This window comes from Canis aureus, chromosome 25 (genome assembly GCF_053574225.1).
Source record: "Canis aureus isolate CA01 chromosome 25, VMU_Caureus_v.1.0, whole genome shotgun sequence".
NCBI classification, from domain to species: domain Eukaryota; kingdom Metazoa; phylum Chordata; class Mammalia; order Carnivora; family Canidae; genus Canis; species Canis aureus.
This window is the reverse complement of record NC_135635.1, coordinates 37737109-37763216: the sequence shown is the minus strand read 5'-3', so window position 1 is coordinate 37763216 and position 26108 is coordinate 37737109. Positions and strand designations below refer to the sequence as shown.

Here is a 26108-nt window from a genome sequence, read left to right as displayed (position 1 = left end):
AGGAAAATGAGCAACATTTTCTCACCTTTTATAGGTCTCTTCCTATAACATTATTTTTAATTTTAATTTTTAAAAATTTATGAGAGACACAGAGACACAGGCAGAGGAAGAGGTAGACTTCCCATGGGAAGCCTGATGTGGGACCTGATCCCAGGACTCCAGGATCATGCCCTGAGCTGAAGGCAGATGCTCAGCCACTGAGCGACCCAGGCACCCACGGCTTCTTACGGAAGTCTTTCCTGAGTTACTACATAGAACTGTAGTCCTACCCCATTCCTACTTCCATCTTCCTCCCTGTCTTTCCCTCCCATATCAGGAAACATTTTTTGTCTGCAATTTAAATTTCTTGTTTATATTTTTGTTTTTAAAAAATCTTTTCTCCACTTTCTAGAATACAACTCTCTGAAGGTGGAGAGTGTTTTGTTTCCTATTGGGCCACAGTGTAATTGTTGGATGAATGCATGATTGATAACATGAAATAGCAGGAATATTTGAGATTGGACACAAATGGGGACTATGAAGTTAGATGCCTCAAGTCAATTGCATGAAATATTTGTTTCCTGTAACAATTACTATGTGACTGAATTAACTCTCCTATCTTCTTGCATTCTATCAGTCCCAGTGTTGTATTTGAACTTTACCTAATATAAGTCATACAAGAGTATATTAGCCGTACTTTGCCTGAGTCCTACAGGGGCTGAGGGACATTTTGTCGGGTTAAACAATAACCATTTTCAGACACATAACGCCCAATTACTGGACATGAACACTTTCTTCTCAGAATGCAAGCCCAACTATTCTATGATGTTAACTCTTTGTACTTGTTTTTAATTGGAAGCTAATCAGAATATGAAGTAAAAAACTTAATAAACATTTTTCAGACCCTTATTATCTGTCAAGTTATAATTAATTTATTTTTAAATTGAATTTGGTAATTTATTTATTTATTTTTGAATTTGGTAATTTAAAATGAATTTAATTCATTTCTTTTTTTTTTCATTCATTTCTAAAAGTGATGAAAAAACAAAATACTTTGGTAATCATGTCAACCTCTGAACATTAAAATCTTGTTTCTTTCATGCCATTCCCTAAATGACCCAAGCAATATACAAGGGTTACAATTTCTCTACATCCTTGGCAACAATTGTTATTTTCCTTTTCTTTTTTTTTTTTAATTATAGTCATCCTAGTAGGCATGAAGAGGTATCTCATTGTGGTTTTGATTTGCATTTCCCTGATGACTAATGGTGTTGAGCATCTTTCGTGTACATATTTTCCACTTCTTCTCTTCTTTGGAGAAATCTCTATTCAAGTGCTTTGACATTTTGAAACTGGGTTGTTTCTGTTTTTGTTGTTGACTTGCACAGGGTCTAGAGGCCCCTGGGAAGAGTCGACCCAGAGCCCCCCGAGGCTCAAGCCCAGTGTCCCCCACCACCTGCCTAGTCATCTCCCCACTTCCTTCCCTGCTAGCAGAATGAATATAACAGCCTTATCCCAATTACTTGCATTTTCCAGTATATTTTTAAAGCCTCAGATTTTTATTAACTTTGTGTTCAGGAAATTGGAGAAAATAATTGGACTTCTAAATGTAATTTTTAAAATGGTAAGTTATTTCAGATTTGCTTTTTTTGTGGTTAATTGCTCTCCAGTGCATTGTTGTTATTGTTCAGAAACAACCTTGAGCTCCCCTATTTCTGAACTAATTTCCCTTGAAGAAGTCATGTTATTACTGGCAGGCTTTAAAAGATATTTGAGAAATAGCTACCATTTAGTTACTGAGTGTTTATGTGTGTCAAGGACTCAATTCAGCAAGCACACTCCTCACAGCTGTCTCCTGAGATAGTTGCTGCTTCTATTCCCATTTCACATATAGAACCAAGGTGGCCAGTGACTCCAGTCAGCATTGCTGTGTCTGGCGAGGTCCGCTATGTGCAGGGCCTTTGTCTTTTCATCCTCACACACACTTGTGGAGGTTGATAATATTCTCCTTCTTTACAGATCAGAAAATTGAGTTTCAAGAGGAGTTAAGTGCTGAGTAAGATTACATAGGTATTAAGTGGCAGAGTCGAATTTTGAGTCCATTCTATTTTCCACATCTTGGAAAGCACATGGTTTTTGCACCACATCAAACTGAAAATTGTGTAAAATGTGGAAGTAAAGGGCACCTGGGTGGCTCAGTGGTTGAGCGTCTGGCTTCGGCTCAGGTCGTGATCCAGGGTCCTGGGATCGAGTCCCGCATCAGGCTCCTCATGGAGAGCCTGCTTCCCCCTCTGCCTAGGTCTCTGTCTTTCTCATGAATAAATAAATAGAATCTTTTAAAAAAATATGGAAGGTAGATGATTCTCTGAAGAAGGAAACCCTGTCCTTGCCCACTTCACCATTAGGATAATCATTTCTTCCCGGTGTTTTGACAGGGTTTTAGCCTGGCCCTGGTTATCAAGTTTGTGCTGAATAAATCTGGTGCTCTGTCAGCCTTGTGAGTTTTTGTCTGTGGGGCTTCTGTGGTGCTATTGCAGCTTTGCAAGAGATCTGGGATTCAGTAGGGTTGAGATGGGGAGGCTTGGATGTGTGGAATTCAGTGATAGTTTTTATTTTTTTACTTGTACCCAGTTCCAGAGATAGAGCTAAGAACGCTTAACTTCAAAGTCCTTTAGAGTTCTTAGTTGATACCATTCAGGCATCCATCAAACTAACCCAAATGAAGACATGGACTCCTATAGACTCCTAGGACTACTCCAGAGATCTCTATGAACTCCTGAGTCTTCTGCCCCTCTATCCATACAATAAATGATTTCAATACTTACCATGAAGAATGTGTAAAGACTGGATATTGTGCGGACACTTATTTCTGTGTCTGAATGCCTCCTTGAGTTTATACCTATCTTTTGATCCTGACTCAAAGTTCTGGGGAAAAAGTATTCCAATATAACACTCCTATTCAGACTTTTGAGTCATATACTTTCTTCTAAAAGAGTTCATTTTGTTGTTGTTTTTGTTGTTGTTTTTGAGAGAAAGAGAGAGAGCGTTGGGGGAGGAGCAAAGAGAGGGAGAGAGAATCCCAAGTAGGCTCCATGCTCAGCACAGAGCCCAATGTGGGGCTCGATCCCACTACCTCAAGATCATGACCTGAGCTGAAATCAAAAGTCCAACACTCAAACGACTATGCCACCCAGGCACCTCTACGGGAGCTTGCTTCTAATGTATCACCCTCAGCATTTATTTTTTTTCTTTACCCTCAGCATTTTCCTTCTGTCATCCTTTATCATCTGAGACCCATGGTTAACTCTGACTAATCACTTGTATCAGGCAATGGCAGATTTGGTTCTGAGGACACATAACCCCAGTTCAGGTGAAGTTCCAACTAATTATGCTGCCTCCCAATATAACTTATCCAACACTGTATTTCATTATTTCTCTTTATTATGGAAAGTCTTTTCCATGCACTTTGGCTTTTTCTTAGGGGATTCCTGTAACCAAACATACTTCACATTCTTACAGTAAATAATCCAGTACTTTGCCTGCAACCTCTAATGAAGCCTACTTAGACCACCATCACTGTAATGTTTTTCATTTTCTGAAGTCCCTCAACCCTTGATTGCTATGAATTTTTAATCTCAGAATTCTATTGGGGATTATATGGAAATGTAATAAATGTCTATTGTGTGAATGAGGAAGCAGTGATAACAACTGACCAGAAAAAAAAGTTTATTCCTCAAATCTTCATAGACACAAAAGTTCCTCAGTCTGTGGAATGAGGACACCAGCAAAGAGGTTTTCACTGACATGGTCTTCAAGCATTTCCATGATCTGTGATAGTGGAAAAAAGAGAGAATCAAGATGGAGTTGGGCTTCCTGAACAGTGAATGTTCCATCCCTTAGGTGTGGGTAGCATACTGCCTAAGGAAGCCTGATTAGCACAGTGGGAAATGAGATTTATTACTTATAAGTATCCAACAAATAAACCTATGAACTATCTGAAATTTGCCCATCAGCGGCCCTTTCCCGATAAATGCATTTTTCTATAATAGGTTGCACTGTGAGCAAGATGATGTCTATGAAAAATATTTAGCCATAATTTTATGGAAATGTGAGAGACAAGCCAAGCGGGTCTGACTGCATTTGGAAAGAGTGTGCATTACTTACCCTTGCTGCAAGGAGCATTGTACTCAGCAATTGCAAACTCATCTGAATCAAAACAAAACCATTAGGTGAAGTGAGAGGGAAAGAAAACATCTATGGGATGCAAGTCAGTTAAAAAATCTTTTATTATGGGAAGAATTGTATCAGAAACATAAGTATCATCCATTTGATGTGTTGCTTGCTGTCTTATATTGCTAACTCTTTATTTTTATTTTTTATTTTTTTTTATTTATTTATGATAGTCACAGAGAGAGAGAGAGAGAGAGGCAGAGACACAGGCAGAGGGAGAAGCAGGCTCCATGCACCGGGAGCCCGACGTGGGATTCGATCCCGGGTCTCCGGGATCACGCCCTGGGCCAAAGGCAGGCGCCAAACCGCTGCGCCACCCAGGGATCCCTATTGCTAACTCTTTAAATACAATATGTTGTATTTCTCTTTCCCCTAACTTCTGAAAGTTCAAATGTTATACTTATTTAAGTCTCATGTTGTCTTATAGTTAACTAATCTGAAGAAAAGGGAACGAAACATCCCACAGGTGGTCTCTATTAGTAGTTGATGTATTTACACGATAAGATAGTTTCTATAATGTATGTATAGAAGACAGAGAAGAATCAGACTTGATGGAGACAAAACGAAGTATTAAGAATAATTAGTGTAATAATTTGCCCCTACACATTTCTCAAATCTAAATTTTTGTGATCAGAAATTTAATTTCTAAGTGAAAGTTGTTCATACTCACCTGTCTCATAGTAATCATAGACTTTCACTATGGCTGGCTTCAGATCTCTTACTGGGACATCTTGCAAAACCATGAAGGACAAGCTGAGTGTCTGATTTGTCACCTAGAAAGCAAAAGGAAATGACAAGCTTTCTTCTCTCTTCTTTGAATGAGTTTAATTATTCATCTACTTCTGGGGAGAAAAAACCTTTTTTTAAAAAAATATTTTATTTATTTATTCATGAGAGACGTCTCTCTCACAGAGAGAGAGGCAGAGACATAGGTAGAGGGAGAAGCAGGCTCCATGCAGGGAGCCCGATGTGGGACTCGATCCCAGGACTCCAGGATCACTCCCTGAGCCGAAGGCAGATGCTTAACTGCAGGCATCACAAGAAAAAAAACCTTTTTATCAACTAATGGTGTCCTTAAGTTTTATAGAAAGCTTCCAGGGTGCTTGAAAATATCCCTAAATTTTTCTTAAATAACTCAAACAATTCATATACTCCTATCAATGCTGGTATGTGCATTCTATTTATAATGGGTGAATGACAATATGATTTTTGTTGGTTGAATGGCAATGTTCATTTTTACAAATCCAGTGATTTTGTATAGTTTTACTCCTCTATCTTGTAGAAATACTGTGTTGACTTAAAAAGTAATATAAAAGGTCGATTGTTACAGCCTTATTACATTTTCAAAACACTTGTAAAATAAAATGTCCATTAATATATGAATAAATAATGTTAGAACACATAACTATAAAATGAGATTGGTTTATTGGTCAACTCATCTTATCATTTTATGGTGCATCCTTGCTGAAATGAGTATTTTCCCCTTTTATACTGTTGATGTGCTGTTGAAATTGAGATGTCATTTATATAATTGATGTATTTGAAATATAATACATAATTGACATATCAACATCCACATAATAATTGATGTTGATATAATAATAGAAGGAAGAAATCATTAGATTTACCATTGGATTTCTTCCTTATATTACTCAAAGCTTCAAAATAGCTTATGGACATAACAAACACATTGTATAGAGAATTTTTTGCTTATAACATTCTGGAAGGATTTACATCCCAAAATTATAATAAGCTATTTCTTCCCATAGTTTCACATGAAATGTGAATAAAGGAGAGGAGAATATTTACTGGAATTAATATTAGAATGCTCAAATTTTTGCCATGGAGGTGATGTCTCCAAAATGCCTTCATTCACATCCTTTAGAATAGGATTATTATAGTCCTCTTAGAGAGATTATTATCTGTATTTTTTTGCTACTAGAGTGGCAGGGCTCTTACCTTATCCAGATAAATCAACACATGGTTGTTGCTGACTTCTGTTCGGCTCACATGGCTAGATCTCTCAAGCTGAAGAAAAGTAAGACATCACAAATGTTAATAAACAGATGAAACCTCTGGGAAAACCAGAGAAAAGAAGAATTGTTATTACCAAATTAAGCCTAAGAGGAAAGTTTCTTCAAGTGATTTTTGTAAGTGAAGAGGGTAATGTTTTCAAATTAAAAACTGAAAGATAATTGGGATGCATGGGATGCAGGGTTTGATATTAGTATGGTACATGACTATGCATAAAGTTGATATATCTGAAGAAGAGTGAAATAAATATCCTAAACTTGGGAATTCCCCATATTTTGATGTTCAGTTTACATTTTATTCTTTTGTGAAGGGCTTTTTTTCTTTTTTTAACTTTATTTTGTTTTCTCTAACTTACAGCAATTTCATTTTTCTCCGAACTTCTGTAATAATTACAGTTAATATCTATTGGTCATTTTCATGTTTTTTTCTTTCTACTGGTGCATAAACTTTATCTCATTTTTTAAAAAATGTTTTGTTTATTTAAGTGATCTCTACACCCAGCATGGGGCTTGGGACCATGAGGAGATCATGCTCTTCCTACTGAACCAGCCAGGCGCCCCTAAGCTTTATCTTCTTAAGAGTCTAAGCTCCATGAAAAGTGGGAACGTGCTGACCTTCTAGTAGATGTGGCTCATAGAAAAGAGCTGTTTGTAACATGAAACAGTCCCTTTAGGTGTATCAAAGCAATGGATGAAAGGGCTGCTGGAGCTGGCAAGATCACCACATCTGCCCAGAAGCTCAGGAGGCTAAATGAATATTATACCTAATATTATATTATCCCAGTCTTAACCAGTTGTGGAAGAATGACCACAGAACTCTGTCTCAATTGGACAGTTAAGTTTAAAAGGAAGACTGGTTAATGATGAAAATGTCTCAGAAAACCTTCAGAGGGAAGGGTGAATGTTTTGTGGACCATTTGTGTGCGTGTGTTTTAATTTATTAGTTTTTAAAATAAGTACTTTTTAATGGGAACAACTTGACCAAAAATCTGTCACAGAATCTTGAGATCCATTAAAACAAAGTTTAATGAGGAAAAAAAACCCACACCAAAAACCCTAGTATACAAGCATGTTAAATTATATTTCTCAGATTGGAGAAAGTATTATTTAAATCAGAAGTGATTTAAAGTATTTTAGTATTTTCTTAGTGTGAAGATACCTAAAACATCAAATAAAAGAGAGCCTCCTGAACTTATACTAGACCTACCATTTTCACTGTTGGTTTCAGGGGAATGAAGCCAGATACCATCTTCACGTCAGTAATCACCATATTGGATTCAGGACGACTCCCAGTGTAACTGAAGAATTAGGGAAGAAAGGAATTAGGGTCTTCTGTGTTGTTAAATATTCTCTTTTTCTATGCCCATAGCAAGCCCTTACAGCCTTCAAAGGTATATGGAAGTCTTCCTAAATATCCACCCTATGTGGAAGACGGTTGTGCGTTACAGTCTCCAGGGAACTTGTTAAAGCCACAAAGACCAGGCTGTCCCCTAGACCTGATGAATCAGGACTTCAAGGGTGTGGACTCCAACCTCTGTAATTTAAGACAGTAAGTGATGCATAGCTGGGTCTGAGACCTCTAACCTTTGCCACTTATTTGGTACGTATACTTTAACTTTTTTTCCTGAATCATATCCCCATCAAGGCTAGAATACTCTTGTGGACAGACACATTTTTTTGGTAAGCCCTGGAGCTACTTGAATACTGCTGCATATATGTGTATGTTCCCCCCAAATTGATTATTTTGTATATAACCTGAGAGTTCTATATTGCCAGTAGTAATTCTAACTAGAGAGTCACTACTTCCTTCTATTCATACTTTTCAGGAATTCTCCATCTCTGCCCTGGATAGAGCAAAGATAATATAGAATTTCATTACAATAGAATGAAATCAGAGAATGAATCGATTACATCAGAATTAAATCAAGAATTCAGGTCAGAGGCAAGGGCTAATATTCTTTTGTTTTTAGTTATTGTTGAGGGGAATTAATCCTTAAATAATGAGGTTTGACAATCATAGATCCTGGAGGCAGGTGATGTACGATGTATATAAACCCCACCATGGAGAAGTTCTGTATGAGCATGAGGACGCATTGCTTTCTCAATAAATGTAGTGCAACCATTTATTGCCACACTGCTCAGCTTTGGGAGGAGTTCCAGTAAGAGGACTCGTTGTTATATCTATGAGATGATTAATTCAGAAGTCTCACCTGACATTCAGCAAGATATGGAAGCTGGTGTGGGCTTTGGGTCTGTCACAAGTTTGGGGCAGAGTCTGTACCTCCAAAGCGAATGGGGACTCTTCCCTTTCTGGAAGAATATTGTACTTCAAGGATGTCTGTGGAACATCAGAGACAAAAATCTGTGTTTCTCTCTTCACCGGCACCCCTCCCAACTTCCTCAACTCTTTTCTCTGATTTGCCCTATCATTTGCTGAGTTAGAGGAGTTTTCGGTGAGAACAGTTATGTGGACACTGCCCCATGTCCCCAAGAGTCTCACCTGGAGGTAGACACACCCTCCTCCTGTCACCGTCATGGTGTATTCCTCAGGCACCTTTGGCAATGAGGTCTGCTGTAGTAACAGGCGGTTGTCATCGTCCACTTGGAATTTTGTGAAAAATGTCCCTGAATATTGGATGGTCACCTGGGTTGGCTTCCCAGTCCTGGTGAAAGTGGCTGCTCCGTATCTGGACAAGGACTGGAGAGCCACCACTGTGTCCTGGAAGAGACGAGTGAGAGAACCTGCATCGTCATGGTAACCTACTGAGGGCCCAAAGGCCCATGTTAGCTGATTTCCTCTTCCCTGCTTCCCTCACTACTTAAATATTGGAGTTCTAATTTCAAGATTGGTTATATTCCTTAGATAGATAGCAGACCCATAACATTCACATGTGTGCCTTGGACTGTATGCTTTGGAAGCTTACTTTATTTCTCAGAAAATTGATCTTTATTTATAAATATTGTGGGATATGGAATGTGGAAAATATATGTGAATGGGAATCATTTACTGGCATTAGCTATTTGCCTAAGAAGTGTCACTTGATAATCGTGGTCATATCTGCCACCACCCAACCACAGTTCAGTCTGGCTCTCACTCCAGATTAAACTCTACTCTGCTGCTGAGGTCAGCGCCTGAGAAAATCTAAGGTCCTTTGCAGTCATCATCGGGGTCATGCTTAATTATAAGTATTTTCTTGATTTATGGAATTTTTTGGCTCTCTTTCTTTTTTAAAAAAAGATTTTATTTATTTATTCATGAGAGAGATAGAGAGGCAGAGACATAGGCAGAGGGAGAAGCAGGCTCCCTGTGGGGAGCCTGATGTAGGACTCGATCCCAGGACCCCGGGATCACAATCTGAGCCAGAGGCAGATGCTCAGCCACTGAGCCAGCCAGGTGTCCTTGGCTCTCTTTTTTATTGGAAGTCTGGATTCCCCCCATCCCTGCATGTCATATTCTCAATTCTCATCAGCATTCAAATCTGAATGACAGTCTTTAAATAATAGATTTCTAAGAAAGAATAGCTTTTAATAAAAGTATTCAGTTTTTTCCATTCATATAGAAAAATAAGAGATTAAGTACTATGGACAAAAGATGAGATGCCATTTTGTCATATTCTCTTTCGCTTTGAGGTTTACCCTATAGGCTAACCTCTAAATTCTCTGAAGAAGAAACTTCCTGCTGTGTACATACTGACGAATTTTTTTATATATAAGATTATATAGGGATCCCTGGGTGGCGCAGCAGTTTAGCGCCTGCCTTTGGCCCAGGGCGCGATCCTGGAGACCCGGGATCGAATCCCACGTCGGGCTCCCGGTGCATGGAGCCTGCTTCTCCCTCTGCCTATGTCTCTACCTCTCTCTCTCTCTCTCTCTCTCTCTGACTATCATAAATAAATAAAAATTAAAAAAAAAAAAGAAAAAAAAATAAGATTATATAGTTAGGCTTAGGATGTTGGTACAATAAAGAAAGTTCTTCATGCTCCTGGTGAACAGATGTTTGTATAGTAAGAGGTAACTAGTGGAAGCATAAAATGTGTCAGCTTTACAACAAGCCAGTTAAAGGGGACCTACAAATAGAGACATTTGCAAGGAGAGATTAGTGGGTTTCGAGTAGCGTTCCTGGAGTTTGGAAGGCACTCTTAGAACTTCCAGAAGATTCCAGAAGGTAGATTCTTTTTTTTTTTTTAGTTCATTCTGCTCTGACCATTGCATACAGGGTCCTGTTTCTTTAGAAAGATAAAGTTCTTGTTGGGAAGAGGGGGCCATGATGATAACAGGGATAGGGTGCCAGAACTGCAGGCATTCTTCCTTATTTCTCACCATCCCTGAATACTAATAATATTTTCATTTCATGTAATTCTCAACTTCAGGTTTTCTTCTTGCATGTCTTTACATCTTGTTCAAAACTTTGTTACCTAAAGGTGAAGTAAAAGGTTCTGGTAAACACATACCTGGGTGGAGGAGAAGCCCCCCTGGGAATTCTGTTGCTTTGTGATCCACTTCACGATGCGAGAGGCAGAAGTCAGCTCCTCTGAGGTCGGGGCAGGCTGGGCCACGAGGTAAGCCAGGAGCACATAGGACGTCATCTCCACCTCAGCTGAGGGAGCCCGGGGTTGGTAAAAATGCTCCACTGGTGCCCTGGGTTTCTGAGGTCGCTCCCAGTGGACGGAACTCTCTGGAGATGAGAAAAAGAGATGTATGAGTGACTACATATTCTTATTTAATTTAAGGTGAAAGTACCTAAACCAGAGGTGAAGTGAGGGATACATTGCAATCATATTCTCTTGAACCCGATCTAGATGCTTTTTCTTCTGTGTAAATCTGGACTTGGTTGGTCTCAGCCAGCCTAAGGCAGATGATTTGCCAGAGTCCGAAGCCCACAGTCGTCCAAGTTTTCAAATGGTTGCTATGGTTGGGTTGTTGCAGAGAAAGAGCAGAGCAAGTGCCCTCACCGATTGTGGTGATTTCCTCTGTCTGATGTTAGCCAGACCTTATCTGGGCTTTGCTAAATTTTCTATAAATTTTTCTATAGCGGCTTCTTGTGATGATCACAGATGACCCGAGGTAGTAGAGTTCATCCTCGTTAGGCCAGAAAAAATAACTAATCCTTAAGATACCAAAGGCTGACAAAGGTGTGAAATAATGGGAACTGATTCACACTGCTGTGGGAGAGCTAGCGGGGAATATCCAGCAAAGGGCAAGATGTGCTTAGCCTACTAATCAGCAATTCACTTCTCGAAGGATAGTTTAGAGAAACTCACACATAGGCTCAAGGAGACATGTCTATGGGTGTTCACTGCTGCATGGTTTGCAGGAGGGACAAATAAGAAAGAAGAAAAGATCCAGGCGGGGAGACTCCTTAATATAAATTATGGCCTATGTGTATATTGCAATATATCATGTGGCAGTGAACGTAATGAACTACAGGCACTCATAGAGGGGACTCCTATTAGTACAATGTTGAATTTAAAAAAGAAAAGGCGGACAAGGAAACAAGATGCAGAAATACTGAAAGGTGTAATACTGGTTATCTAAAGATGAAGAACACGTAAAAATTCTGAATGTTGTCTAGAAATGCATATGCAGTAAAAATAAAGAAATCCATGGAAATTGTAACGCTAGATTCCAGGTAATGGTTACCTCTGGGGGTGGGCGTGGTACACACAGAATTTTTCCTGTACTGGTAATTTTGTATTTCGTCAGCTGGGGGGAAAGTATAAAGTGGTTTGCTAATGATTCTTTGAGCCTTTTTGTATATCTGAAATATTCCCAGTACATTTTAAAAATGAGCAATTTTTAAAAAAGATTTTATGTATTTATTCATGAGAGACACAGAGAGAGAGAGAGAGGCAGAGACACAGGCAGAGGGAGAAGCAGGCTCCATGCAGGGAGCCCGACGTGGGACTCGATCCCAGGACTCCAGGATCACGCCCCCTGGGCCGAAGGCAGGTGCTAAACCGCTGAGCCACCCAGGCATCCCTAAAAATGAGCAATTAATGGCACTGCCAGGGGAGAAAGGTAGAATATGATTTATTTGGATAAAATATTATCATTTGCATTTTATTTTCTATTTCTTTGATCCATCCGTGTTCAGTGTATACATAGAAATATTGTGTGAATACAAATAGATTTGTCAACATGATCAGACTTGTGATATGAACATAAAATACCAGAATTTATTTGTGAGTGACTTCCTTCAGCCCTTTCTTATGTTTAAGATGATATGATGCACCAGGTAAGGATTGGGCGAATATTAAGAACAGCTATTGTGGGGGATCCTTGGGTGGCTCAGGGGTTTAGCGCCTGCCTTCGGCCTAGGGTGTGATCCTGGAGTCCCGGAATCGAGTCCCACATTGGGCTCCCTGCATGGAGCCTGCTTCTCCCTCTGCCTTTGTCTCTGCCTCTCTCTCTCTCTCTCTCTCTCTCTCTCTCTGTCTATCATAAATAAATAAATAAATCTTTAAAGAAAAAAAAGAACAGCTATTGTAATCATAATGGGTAATACTTCTATAGCACTTACTATGTACCATCATATAGTCTACTAAGTGCTTCGCGTGTATTAATTTACTTAATATTGACACAACCCTGTGAGGTAAATACTATTATTATCCTCACTTTACTGATGAAGGAATTGAGACACAAATAAGTTAAGTGACTTGCCCAAAGTCCCATAGGTAAAACGTTTTGGAGCTAGTCTCCAGAGGCTGAGCTTCTCACTATTACAGTATACTGCCTCTTATCTTCTGATGTGTGACTTGCTTAAGAAATCACCGATTTTCAGGACACCTGGGTTGTTCAGTGGTTGAGCATCTGCCTTCAGCTCAGGTTGTGATCCCGGGGTCCTGGGATCAAGTCCCACATCAGGCTCCTCGCAGGGAGCCTTCTTCTCCCTCTGCCTATGTCTCTGCCTCTCTCTGTGTCTCTCATGAATAAATAAAATCTTAAAAAAAAAGAGAAATCCCCGATTTTCTAATGATATAGACAAAAGAAGAGGGGGTGCAAGGAATCACAGGAGGTAGGTGTGGGAGGATATAGAGAATGGGGGATGGGAGAGGATCTCAGATGTGTACTCACCTTCCTTCACAGCTTCCTCATTAAGTAAGGTGAGTATCTCTCTCCTCTTTTCCTGGTTACCTGCCAGGGCAAAAGCGTAGGCCAACAGTGCCTTGGTGTAGACATGCTTTCCATGGGGTCCTTCCTTTGCTGACTTCCAGGCTGACTCCAGGCAGAACAGAGCACTGCGGACAACAGGGTGCTGAGGAAAGAGAACAAGGAGGCAACCAAGCTATGTGAATAGGGATGCTAACATTCCTAGGTAAACACAGATCATTTTTCAAATGCATGTGTCCATCTGTTCTCATTCTTTTGGATAGAGAGAAAAATATTTTTATGCTATTATTACATTCATAGGGTGGACACACAGGCCATATTTTTAGAATTCATTTTGCATGTGTATATGGCAGTAGTGGGAGGTCTTAGGGGAAAAATAGCTTAGAGGCTTCACTGGGATAGTGTAAATCTTTCTTAATGGATTGGCCAAATTTTCAGTTGACCTGGGAAACACCAGCGTGGCATAAAGGGACATGATTTTCAGTAGGGTGATTGTTCTGAGCAGGGCAGCAGTTTCATTGCATCCAGAATGATGGCTCAGCGAGGGAATGAGGTGGTACATACAGTGGTTGAGAGAGGGATCTCCAGAAGGGCAATGGTGACGTAGGCAGAGAGGGTCACTTCGTCTTCCACTCCACCCTGTAACGGTGAACAAGAGAGAGGGATTTGAGTAATTTAATTTCTGAGAATGCTCTTGATCGGCTCTTTGCATTCTACTGTGTCCTGAAATTTATCCTTACTCATATTCATCCCCAGGGGACAAATGATCCCAATCAACCTAAGTTCTATCCCCTCTTTCTTGGTACTATCCAGGCTTTTAAAATTAATCAATTAATTAGTTAAGCAATTAATTAGTTAATTAGTTAACTAATTAATTATGTTAGTTAGTTACCTTTCCTAAGGAATTCCTACATTATTACTTCTTCTCATCCCTGTAGACATCGTAAATGGACAAATCGAAACTAACTCTGAGAACACCCCACCTTAATGGCATTGTTGAGCAGAGACCCGGAACTCCTGAAACAGCCATTGTCCTTCTGCTTTTGGGAGAGCCACATGAGGGCTTGGGTGATGTGTGCTTCATCAATGAAGATATGGGTTCGAGCTTGGGCAAAAGTCTTCAGTACAAAGGCAGTGAGCCTGAGCAGGGGGAAGGAGATGATGATATTTATGTTGTTACAATAGTTTTATAACTATGGCACAGTAAAGGCTTCGTATGACATGTTTATATTGATGTGAGTCACCTGACAGGCATTCCTGTGTGTTTGAAACTCCTATCTCCTTTAGACTGCTTGGTTAATCTGCTAGATCTAGTATTTCCTTGCTAACTCATTTTCTCATTGCTACAGAGAGTCTAAGTACTTCTGATGTTACTTAGTTTTACTTATCTGAGTAAGGTTTGCCATTTTTCTTCTCTAGAGATTTCCATCTGTAGACGACAGAATCTTCTTATATTGAAAACTGAGTAACTGTGAACCGCTTTGCTTTGCCTTAGCGATTTAATTTATTCATGTATTTTTAAGTAGGCTCCACACCCATCGTGGAGCCCAACAAGGGGCTTGAACTCATGACCCTGAGATCAGGACCTGCGCTGAGATCAAGAGTCAGGTGCTTAATTGAGTGAGCCATCCAGGTGCCCCATGCCTTAGGGATTTTATTTTATTTTTTAAAAATATTTAATTTATTTATTCATGAGAGACAGGGAGAGAGGCAGAGACATAGGCAGAGGGAGAGGCAGGCTCCCTAAGAGGAGCGTGTTTAAGGACTCAATCCCAAGACCCTGGGATCTCGACCTGAGCTGAAGGCAGATACTCAACCACTGGGCCCCCCAGGCGTCCCTGCCTTAGGGATTTTATTTTTTATTTATTTATTTATTTTTAAAGATTTAATTTATTTATTCATGAGAGACACAGATATATATATAGAGAGAGGCAGAGACACAGGCAGAGGGAGAAGCAGGCTCCATGCAGGGAGCCTGATGTGGGACTCGATCCCGGGTCTCCAGGATCATGCCCTGAGCCGAAGGCAGCACTAAACCGCTGAGCCACCCAGGCTGCCCTGCCTTAGGGATTTTAAAGCAATGTTTCATGTCACTGGGTCCTCTTCATTTCTTTCAGAAAAAAGGAATAAATTACTGAAGTTATTTGTAGTCAAGATGAGTATGATCTAAAAACATATTAAAAGCTAAGCTAACATGGTTTACCTAGAAGTTATATGATACAGTCACTGGCCATATATTAAAAAACTGGGAGCTATTTTAGAAAAAAATGACGATTAAAAAGATAGCTATTTCTGGGTATGTGGGTGGCTCAGTCAGTTAATCACCTGAAATTAAGTGTACGGACCTTGATTTTGGCTTAGGTCATGATCTCAGGGTCATGAGATTGAACCCCAAGTCAAGCTCTGCACTAAACATGGAGCCTGTTTAAGATTCTCTCTCTCCCTCTGCCCCTCTTCCTGCTCGTGTGCACCCTTTCTCTCTCTCAAAAAAAAAAAAACTATTTAGAAAGAATACCTTTTATTAACAAGATGAATTTTGGGGACCAATCTAACATACGTGTATTTAAATGTCAGCTTCTCTGTTTGTTACCTTGCTACTCTTGGTATATTATTTATTATAACCAGCTATAGGTTTAATAATACATATCTGACAAGGTTACTAGGAATATAATTGTGAAAGAGCTAGTACAAAAATAGGACCTCAAAAAAACTGTCTGTTCCTTACCAAGTATTGCCCTTATTCTTGCCATATTGCTCTCCAAAGGTGCTATAGGAGCCATCACGGTGTTTGTACTTCAGCTGTCTCTGGTAACCTAAAATGGAAGGTTAATGAAACAATATGATAGGTTGTATGCATTGTGGCCAGAGAAATTACTAAAATGCCTTGGTCTCTCTTATGATAGTTCTTAAATTTTGCTGTCCTATGTTACAAGGTTCTTAAACCTTTATTAGAGACTGGACACTGGATAATAACCACAAAATTAATTATTATAGCATTCTTATCATAGTAACTATGGTCCTCTGATAAGCTAACATATCATAGAATTATTAAGTAATTCAAGTCTTTTGGGAAATCCAATCTATTGTTAAAATAACACCGAGAAGTCTTCACTCACTCATTTAATCACTCACCAGTATTGAGGTAACCAATGGCCTTGGACATGACTTCTGGAGTCAGCTGGTGTGTTTTATTTAGATAATTCAAGACATAGATGTTGGGAGCAAAGAGGACCATGTTCTGTTCTCCACAGCCATAGGGCATTCGGAGGAGATTCTGTATGTTTTGCATGGCAGATCCCAGTATGTCTCCTAGGGAATTGGAGAGATGGGAGGTCATAAGGCTTATATATTATAATCTATCAGAATCATTAAGAAGAAATGAATCACTTTAGGAAGATTGAAAAATGAAGATTTTTAGGAAGTGTGAGTTGTCCAGGGACAGAAGTATGATTGGGAGCAATCCAAAGCAGGAGGGGAGAATCAAGTTGACATTATAGTTGGGATTTCAAGTATTTATGGAAAAGAAATATAGTAAAAACTATCAATGTAGTAGAATAATTCACTAGGGCCAGAGCTTACCCAATACTGAGATGGAGGCTCGAGCAGATTCTTCTACTACATTCTTTGGCAACTTTAAAGATAATTGTTCAGACACCTCAGCATCTAGAGGAATAATGAAAATTATTTCCACCATATATCTTCCTGAAGAGCTCCAAACCAAGAATCCAGAACTGTATCTTACTTACACTTAGACTTCTGAAAAGTTGTCCTCCTTACAATATTCCTGCTTTCAAAAATATATGTATCTTAAATGTGTACCGACAGGATTCTGAGATTTCCAGAAATTCTCCTTCCTCATCCCTCTTTTCCCCTGCATGTAGAGTGCATTCCATAAGGCTACAAAGTGCCCACGAGGTTGCCTCTGCTGTAGTCATCCTGTGACTGGCAGGAGATGTAAGGTGATCTGTTTAGTGTCTATCCCTAACCTCCTTACTCAAAAGTTTTATGAAAAAACTCCTAATGTATACATAGGCAAAGGAAAAATCTCTGAAATTTCCTGAATTTTATAATAATGCTCTGCCTTACTGCCATCAAATTTCACCAGCTATGAAGGTAGTATTTCTATGGAAGCCCTAGACATGGAGTGGGGGTGAAGATGAACAGTGTTTGACTTACTGAAAATAAAAAAAATTGCTGCTAATAGGCAAACATTTACTGTTATTTTAGTATTGGTAAATTTCAGGACAATGAAAGAAAAATGTAGTATTTTCATGCTGCATCCCCTTGCTCATGAAATTAATATTGATATTTTTGCCAGAGGGTACAAAATTTCAATTATGTCGGAGGATTATGTTGTAGAGATCTCTTTTATAGAACAATGCCTACTATTGACTTAATTATAATTCAATTAATTAACATATAGTATATTATTAGTTTCAGAGGCAGAGTTTAGTGATTCATCAGTTGTATATAACACCCAGTGCTCATTACATCACGTGCCCTCTTTAATGCCTGTCACTCAGCTATTCCATCCCCCAACCCTCTCCCTTCCAGCAACCCTCAGTTTGTTTCCCATAGTTAAGAGTCTCTTATGGTTTGTCTCCCTCTCTGATTTCATCTCATTTTATTTTTCCCTCCCTTCCCCTATGATCCTGTGTTTTTTTTTTTTAAGATTAAAAACATTTTTTTTTTTAAGAGAGAAAGAGCAGGCACAAGCAGAAGGAGCAGCAAAGGGAGAGGGAGAATCAGGCTCCCCACTGAGCAGGGAGCCCCACATAGGGCTTCATCCCAGGACCCTGGAATCATGACCTGAACCAAAGGCAGATGCTTAATTGACTGAGCCAGTCAGGTGTCCCCTCTGTTTTGTTTCTTAAATTCCACACAAGTGGAATGATATGATAATTGTCTTTCTCTGATTATTTCTTAGCATAATATCCTCTAGTCCACCCACGCTGTTGCAAAATGGTTAAGATTTCATATTTCTGATGGCTGAGTAATATTCATATATGTATACACCACATTTTCTTTATCCATTTATCTGTGGAGGACATCTGGGCTCTTTCTACTGTTTGGCTATTGTGGACATTGTTACTATAAACAGTGGGGTGCAGGTGTCCCTTTGGATTGCTACATTTGTATCTTTTGAGTAAATACCCAGTAGTGCAATTGCTGGGTCATAATGAACCTCTATACTGTTTTCCAGAGTCACTGCACCACCTTGCATTCCAGAACAGTGTCTACTATTAACCATATTGTACACCTAAGCACTTGCCAATAGGATAGATTTCGTATTAAGTCATCTCATCACACAAAAAAATATGATAATAAGAGAGTAAGAGGAAACTTTTGGAGGTGATGGATAGGTTTATAGTATGGATTATGGAAAGAGTCTTAGATGTACACTTATTTCCAAACTCATCAAATTGTATGCATTATGTTATTATGTTAATATATGCAATGTGTATTTAAATTTAACCACACAATTAAATACATAATATAATTACGCATATATTATTTGTATGTTAAAAAACTCTCTTACATTACCTCAAAAAAACTTTTGTAAGAAAACAGATGCCACAGAGGTAAAAGACAAATTACCAAGTGAAAAAAAATTACAACTTATTCAATAGATAAAGAATCAGTGTCATACAGATGAATCAGAAAAAAGACAAACCACTAAAACCTGAATGGTCAAAGAATATGACGATATTCATAAATAGTAAAAATAAGCTCATCCTCACTTGTGATTAGATTGAAAAAACAACAATATATATTTCATCCAAATTTTTCAAGGAAAATTTAAAACTTTGATGGTTAAAGATGGTGAGGATGATGCAGGGAAATATAAACTGGTGGGAATATTAATGTATTAGGTAATAAAAAAGGTCTTTAAAGATTTATTAAAACTTAATATACATGTCCCCTCTTTTTTTTTTAATTTTTATTTATTTATGATAGTCACACAGAGAGAGAGGCAGAGACATAGGCAGAGGGAGAAGCAGGCTCCATGCACCGGGAGCCCGATGTGGGATTCGATCCCGGGTCTCCAGGATCGCCCCCTGGGCCAAAGGCAGGCGCTAAACCGCTGCGCCACCCAGGGATCCCTACATGTCCCCTCTTAATTATGAATTTCACATTTGGTATCTACCTTAAATATACTTGCATCTGTAGATAAGGAGGTATTCAATCATTCAGTCTGGCAAATACTTAAAAAAATAGAGGAATAGCCGAAAAAACCAATCAGAACTGTGATATATTGGTAGTATGGCATAAAAAGGGACTTAAAGGGATTACCTAGTTCTATAATTTAACATGGTTAGATTTCTAAGTCAGGTTGCCAAGTAGCAAGTTCTAAAATGTTACTTAGTTATAGAAGTTAAAGAATGAAATTTATAACATTTACATAAATCACATGTATATAAACAAATTCACCTGTGCATATTATTTCTAAACATATATAGATGATCATTAAAGTATTGAAAAAGATTGCCAAGAAAAAAAAAAAGAAAAAGATTGCCATTAGTGTGAAGTTTTGTTTTGTTTTGCAAAGGAGAATGTATTTTTGTAGTACATGGGCAATTAAATTAATTTTAATAGAACTACTTAATGATTATAATGCTCTAGATACATAAGAAATAAATCAAAATGAAGAAGTTAGGAATAGAAGAGAAGCCATGATAAAAGGATTTGGTGGTAAATTCACTCGAATGTTGAAATAAGGCTAAACAACCAGGCAATTAAGGTTTTAGAACACATTTTATATATTTGAAATCTTGACAGTACAATAAGCATAATAAACATAAATTAGGAGGTAGACAGAAAGGCAAGAAACACATGTATGATGTTGATTTGACATTGTTTGAGTTGAGGATACATTGTGTTGTTAAGTATTTATTATTTAATTTTATTTGTGTGTGTGTGTGTTGTTAACTTTCTTAGTGTAGTAAGTTTCTGTGTTTTTGTTTAGACTAGAAAATTTTCCATCAGGATAAAGTTATATCTTCTGCTGTGAATTTCTTTAGTTTCTTCTCAAATGACTGATAGAGCATGGTAGAATCAAACAAGTATTGATACTACAATAATAGTACAGACTAAGTCAATTCTTTCTTCAGGACATAGCATGGTCCTGTTATCAAATGCTGTTAGCTATGCAAAACTGAATGTTGGGGTGGCTTGAATTCAGCTACTCATATATTGTAATACTAAATATTCAAGGAAACATTCCCTTTGGCAATATTCATTGATTCTACTTACTTTCTACATAACCACATCATATACTGGTCAGAAAGATATTTGGGTGTTTACACAGGTGCTATAATTGATAAAGACTCAGAAGCATGGGCTAGGGTAGAATCAAACTAATAGGGATAGTCTAGGGATAGTCTCCTGATCAAATTATGTGGCTTCTCTAAGAACCAGGTGCCTTGTTTATCAAATGGTTTGATGGTTCTTTGGGTCTTAAGTCATAGGGAAGTGTGGGAATAAGATACAAAATTCTTTGAACTTAAAATGTTACAGAAAGTTTAGACAATACTATTTTAATTGAGATGAATGACTCTTACCTGATGCACAGAGCAGGGAGTTGAATGTTGTTTCCGTCTCTAGTCCTTCAGGCTTTAGGGAAAGAAAGAAAAGGCAGAGATGAGAACAGACATGGTATATTGATAGCAGAACCAAAATTTCTTAATAGTGAAGAGAAGAATTGGAGCTGACTTCCAAATGCATTACATAAACAAATCTATAAGTATAAGCAATATGAAGGAGACAGGTTGATAGATGAGAAAGTGAGGAAAAATTACGTAAATAGCAAGAGAGAAAAATGGAGAAAGAGATAACAGATAGAGAAAGAGAGAGGAGAAAATATTGTGAAAAATTCTGTGATTATTTAGCCCTTCTTACCTAAAACTTGGAACCTTGACTCACCGTTGTTTTTATTGGCTCACCATGATCTATCAAATGGGTAGGCTTACTTACTTCAACCAGCAGGGATTTAATGATGGTGTCTTTCTTTCCATATTCAGGAACCACTGTCACCTCAGTCCCACATAGCTCTTGCGACTCCAGTGCCTCTGCACTCACGGTGAAATTCACATTTCCTAAAAAATGGTCAGTATAGATGAGCACTATCTCCTTTCTCCATGTCTCCAAACCTCAAGATTTGTAAGTGTTCAATGCTTTGTAACTTCTTTTTGTTTTATAAAACCAGAGGAACAGGAATGGGAGGAGCATCAACTAGAGGCTAGTGACCCTAGAAATCCAAGGTGGCGATAGATGGAGGTAAAGGAAGTGAGGGTAGTCTAGACATCCTAGAATAAAAGACAAAGGACAAAATACTCTACCATGGTGTGTGTGTGTGTGTGTGTGTGTGTGTGTGTGTGTGTGTCTTTGAGGGAATTAGCACTAGATATAAGGATTCTACTGCTATATACAATCCTTTTTTTTTTTTTTAAAGATTTTATTTACTTATGCATGAGAGACATAGAGGCAGAGACACAGGCAGAGGGAGAAGCAGGCTCCATGCAGGGAGCCCGACGTGGGACTCGATCCCGGGTCTCCAGGATCACACCCTGGGCTGAAGGCGGCGTTAAACCACTGAGCCACCGACCTGCCCTGATATATATAATCCTTGAGTAAAGAATTGTCCCTAGGAGACTGTCCCTTACCTAATGCCTTTGGCGTTACTGCCCAGGACACGGTTTGCCGGCCATTCCCACAGATGCAATGAGACTCTTGTTCCTTCTCCTGTACTAGGAATGCAGGATTTGGGTCTAGCTGCACACTAACCTGAAACCACATGTGAGACAGAGACAGATCACAGGGAGAAGGTGACCAAAGGGAGAATGGTTTGAAATAATGTATATTGGGGGATTGATTAGATTTTAGGTTGCCTAATACTTCAGATGATTCAAATGGAGAGCAACTACCTTACAGTGGATCTGACATCAAAATCTTTGTATTTTTGGATAACTACTCTTTCATGGGGTGAGACAAGAGATGAGGAAAAGTCATGATGGCATGTTGCCTGTGAGGGCTGTACTTCTCTGGCCTGGGATCTTGACCATTCCCTCAGGTCTCCCAGGAGAGTATATAAGATTTACAAATGGTTATAGTTTCGGTGGAGATCAAATACTTACACATAACTTTTAAAGTAAGGCTTACTATAATTAATGCTATATGATACATGAAAGTTAAATATGTGAAATGTAGAAGTTTTTTTTTATTTTTATTTATTTATTTATGATAGTCACAGAGAGAGAGAGAGGCAGAGACACAGGCAGAGGGAGAAGCAGGCTCCATGCACTGGGAGCCTGATGTGGGATTCGATCCCGGGTCTCCAGGATCGCGCCCTGGGCCAAAGGCAGGCGCCAAACCGCTGCGCCACCCAGGGATCCCAAATGTAGAAGTTTTTTAAAAGCTTGGGGGATCTAAGACATGAGAATGAAGCGCGCTGATTTTTTATCAGTGTGTCAGAAATCTTCATCGCATAAGCTTCCTAACCTTATGGGGTTGGGGTAAGGGTCAGAAGTTTGTTTTAAGTTGCAAGTATATGGAAATATTATCAACCATAGCTTCTATACCATATGAATATCTTTGAGAGCATTACTCCTCGGGTGAGCACATCTTACACTTGTATTTCAAAAAATGCAATTTTAAATTTACTTGGCTGTTACACTTTGTGTTCAATGTATGACAGAGAGGTATTTACCCGGATGCATTTGGAAAGGTAGTTGAGGACCGTGGCCTTGAGGTTGAAGGCTTCTCCACGGATCACAGAGTAGGGCATTGTGAGCTCCACAAAGAAGGGCTGGAAGGCTTGGAGGGAGGTGGGAAGAGACAGACCAAGTCCAGTGTCGTTGGACAGACAGAGCGCCCCTGCCTTCCACTCTGTGATGGTATCAGGGACTGTCACTTCCACTTCAGCCACCCCTGATGAGCTGGGGAGGATAGAGATGCGAAGAATAGAACATAAACAGTTAAATAAATCCTTTCCAGGAAGAGAATCCCTATAAATAATTCTATTGTCATGACTTAAATGAACTTAGTAGAAATAGCAATGAAGGAGAGTATAATCAAGGCTTAAAGTTGGAAAATAAAAGGAGTCCTTTCCTTCCAATTCTGTTTTCAATTCTAGTTAGTATCGAAATTCTGTTTTGACATATAATTATAGTATTATCTATTGTAGACAATATCATTATGAACTAAATATGTAATCTGAGATTACTCTTAAATTTTTCTCTTTGAAATACTTTTCCAATGAGAGCAGACTTTTAAGCTTTAATTCTACCACTACGGTGTGTAGTTGGCCTGACTGATTCTGTATTTAACTCAAAATTGTTGGCCAGGGAAGGATCTCTTATAGGTGTTAGTCTGTGTAGTGACTGGTCATATGTAGTCTTTATTCCCATTTTCTGGAAGTCTTAGGATTAAATGTATACAAAATTTCTTAGCTCTGATATAAATAGAATAGTGAGACTCTCATAGCAGAAGTGTTTATGTTAAACCCCTCCTGAAAACAGCAATATATCTAAAAGAAATACTTGGATATTGAAAAATTAGCTAAAAATGGAAAATGGTGAGAAGTCTATATTGTTGCCTTTTACATATAAAGAAAGTTGCTTACTCTACCACCACCAAATCCCAGATCCACGTCTCAGGGAAGTACTTTCGCACAGTTTCGGTGAGAGGCTCGGAAAAATGGACCATGTCTGTAAGCTCATGGGATCTTTGCAATTCAGACACTACTGTGGTGGGTAAGAGAGGAGACAGAAATAATGAATATAAAGATAAAGAGATTGTAATAGATTTTACAAAATATATAGACAGGGTAATGGAATAGACAGGAACCCGGAGAGGATGCTTCGGTGTTCAGGCAAAGCTTCTTTGAGGAGGTGATATTTTAGGTGAATTCTGTATTCTTCGATTAAGTTCTAAGTGAGCTGTGGGAAGAGAATCACAAGCAGAGAGCAGACACCTAGAGGCAGGAAGAGTTGGGATTGCCTGGGGAGTAGAAAAGGTATCCTCTGCGGTTACTGTGCATTATCTCAAGAGAAGAGAGATAGGACGTGGGTTGGGAGGAGGGCAGGAGTCAGTGTCCTTTTGGTGTGTTCCTCTGTGAGATCAAAGAAACACCGTATTCGGACATGATGACAATGGGTCTCAGAAAGTTAATAGGAGTGAAGGATCAAGGATAAAAAAATTCTTTATTTCCACAATGTGCCAAAAGGTCAGTCAGGTTCTCTCGCCTATTTACCTTCTGTTAATGGCATGCCAGTAAATATTCAATAGCCGGCTCTCTGAAAAAAATTTGTGCATATATATATATACTTGTATATACACAAGTTTTCTATAAATTCTACTGTAAAGGTGATAGACTTTAATTTATACATAATAAAATATATATAATAATATTTAAATTCCACATCATCAGTTAATTTTCATTGAATGTTTTCCTGATATTTGACAAATTTTAGTTTGTACTCAATCTATATTCCACCATGATTTGACAATATCAGACTAGAAATAATGTTTGGTTACAATCTGATTCACCAGTAAAGCAGCCATTTCACTGACAAATGGATGTGACTTTGACATGAATATTGGCTGATAATTTGGGGATGTTAAAGAGTTTCCTTACCTAACTGGTGAGAATGTAGTGCCAACTTGTGAACATTTCTGTTTTGGTTTATATTGATCCTCTGCCTGGACATGATCTTTCCTTCTCAATCTTACATAGTCACACATTTCCATTTACCAGAGGCAGATTCTTTATGAATGACTTTCCTGGTTGCTCAATCAGAATTAATCCTTTCTTTTATACTGCATCTCTCTCTTTTTAAAAAAAGATTTTTATTTATTTGAGAGAGAGAGAGAGAGCATGAGCAGGGAGAGGATCAAAGGGAGAGGGAGAGGGAGAAGCAGACTCTACGCTGATCAGGGGGCCTGACTTGGGGTTCAATCCCAGGACCCCAGGGTCATGACCTGTGCCAAAGGCAAATGCCTGACAGATTAAACCCAGGCACCGCCCTCCTTTTTTAAACGGGAAATACAGTTGACACACAACATTACTATACTTCTCAGAAAATTTTCCATAGCTGGCCTTTTATTCTTTTCAGTGTTGCTTATAAGGGGGGCTTGACACAATCAGAGTTTTGGGGTTTGTATTGCTTTATGATCTTGAGAAAGAACCTTACTATATCTGAATCACAGGGCCGTTTTTGTTAATTTTATCACATTTTATCTTTCAAAAAGTTCTTTTATTTGATTCAGTATATTAACTTTTATTAGTTTTTTACCTGGAGAAGCAAATAGTCTTCGAGATGAGTGCGCTACCATGTGTTCAGGCTGTTCACATACTTTGGGTTTATGAATCTTTGTGTTGGTGAATACCTTTAAGCCCATATCCTGCAAAGGAAATTATTACCTAATCAGTACATAATTATTATAAAATCTATATAAGCACAGACTTCATTGAATTTCACAATCCAATTAGCTTAATGTGGAACTTTTAGTGTTCATATCTGTAGAAGTGATATTGGTATACTTGCGGAGGTAATTTTATTCTGATGTTAACACTCTTTTAACAGTAATATTTTATATATGTGATATTTATAAATGACACAAGGGCAATGAATTACAGGAAAAAAAAAAAAACACCTTAATAGTCCAAAAAGTTCTAGCCCTGGCTGTGTTGCTATTAGTAGATCTGCTACTATTAGTGACCTTGAAGTCACTTGACCTCTCTATGTCCCATTACTC

The 26108-nt window shown here is 38.6% G+C and overlaps 1 protein-coding gene across 1 annotated transcript in view; it reads right to left on the bottom strand.

Moving 5' to 3' along the window:
• Window positions 1-3688: 3688 nt before the first annotated feature.
• LOC144297266 (alpha-2-macroglobulin-like) overlaps window positions 3689-26108 on the bottom strand; it is a 42374-nt gene continuing 19954 nt past the window's right edge. The window contains exons 17-36 of the mRNA XM_077871122.1: window positions 25646-25754; window positions 23974-24094; window positions 23059-23287; window positions 22016-22136; window positions 21327-21448; window positions 20915-20966; window positions 16932-17015; window positions 16485-16661; window positions 16078-16165; window positions 14336-14492; window positions 13917-13991; window positions 13317-13497; window positions 10694-10917; window positions 8743-8961; window positions 8453-8580; window positions 7450-7540; window positions 6169-6237; window positions 4880-4982; window positions 4144-4185; window positions 3689-3807 (exon numbers count right to left, since the gene is read on the bottom strand). Coding sequence (XP_077727248.1) covers window positions 3791-3807; window positions 4144-4185; window positions 4880-4982; window positions 6169-6237; window positions 7450-7540; window positions 8453-8580; window positions 8743-8961; window positions 10694-10917; window positions 13317-13497; window positions 13917-13991; window positions 14336-14492; window positions 16078-16165; window positions 16485-16661; window positions 16932-17015; window positions 20915-20966; window positions 21327-21448; window positions 22016-22136; window positions 23059-23287; window positions 23974-24094; window positions 25646-25754 — 2409 coding nt within the window. The 3' untranslated portion in view covers window positions 3689-3790. The remainder of the gene's footprint in view (window positions 3808-4143; window positions 4186-4879; window positions 4983-6168; window positions 6238-7449; window positions 7541-8452; window positions 8581-8742; window positions 8962-10693; window positions 10918-13316; window positions 13498-13916; window positions 13992-14335; window positions 14493-16077; window positions 16166-16484; window positions 16662-16931; window positions 17016-20914; window positions 20967-21326; window positions 21449-22015; window positions 22137-23058; window positions 23288-23973; window positions 24095-25645; window positions 25755-26108) is intronic.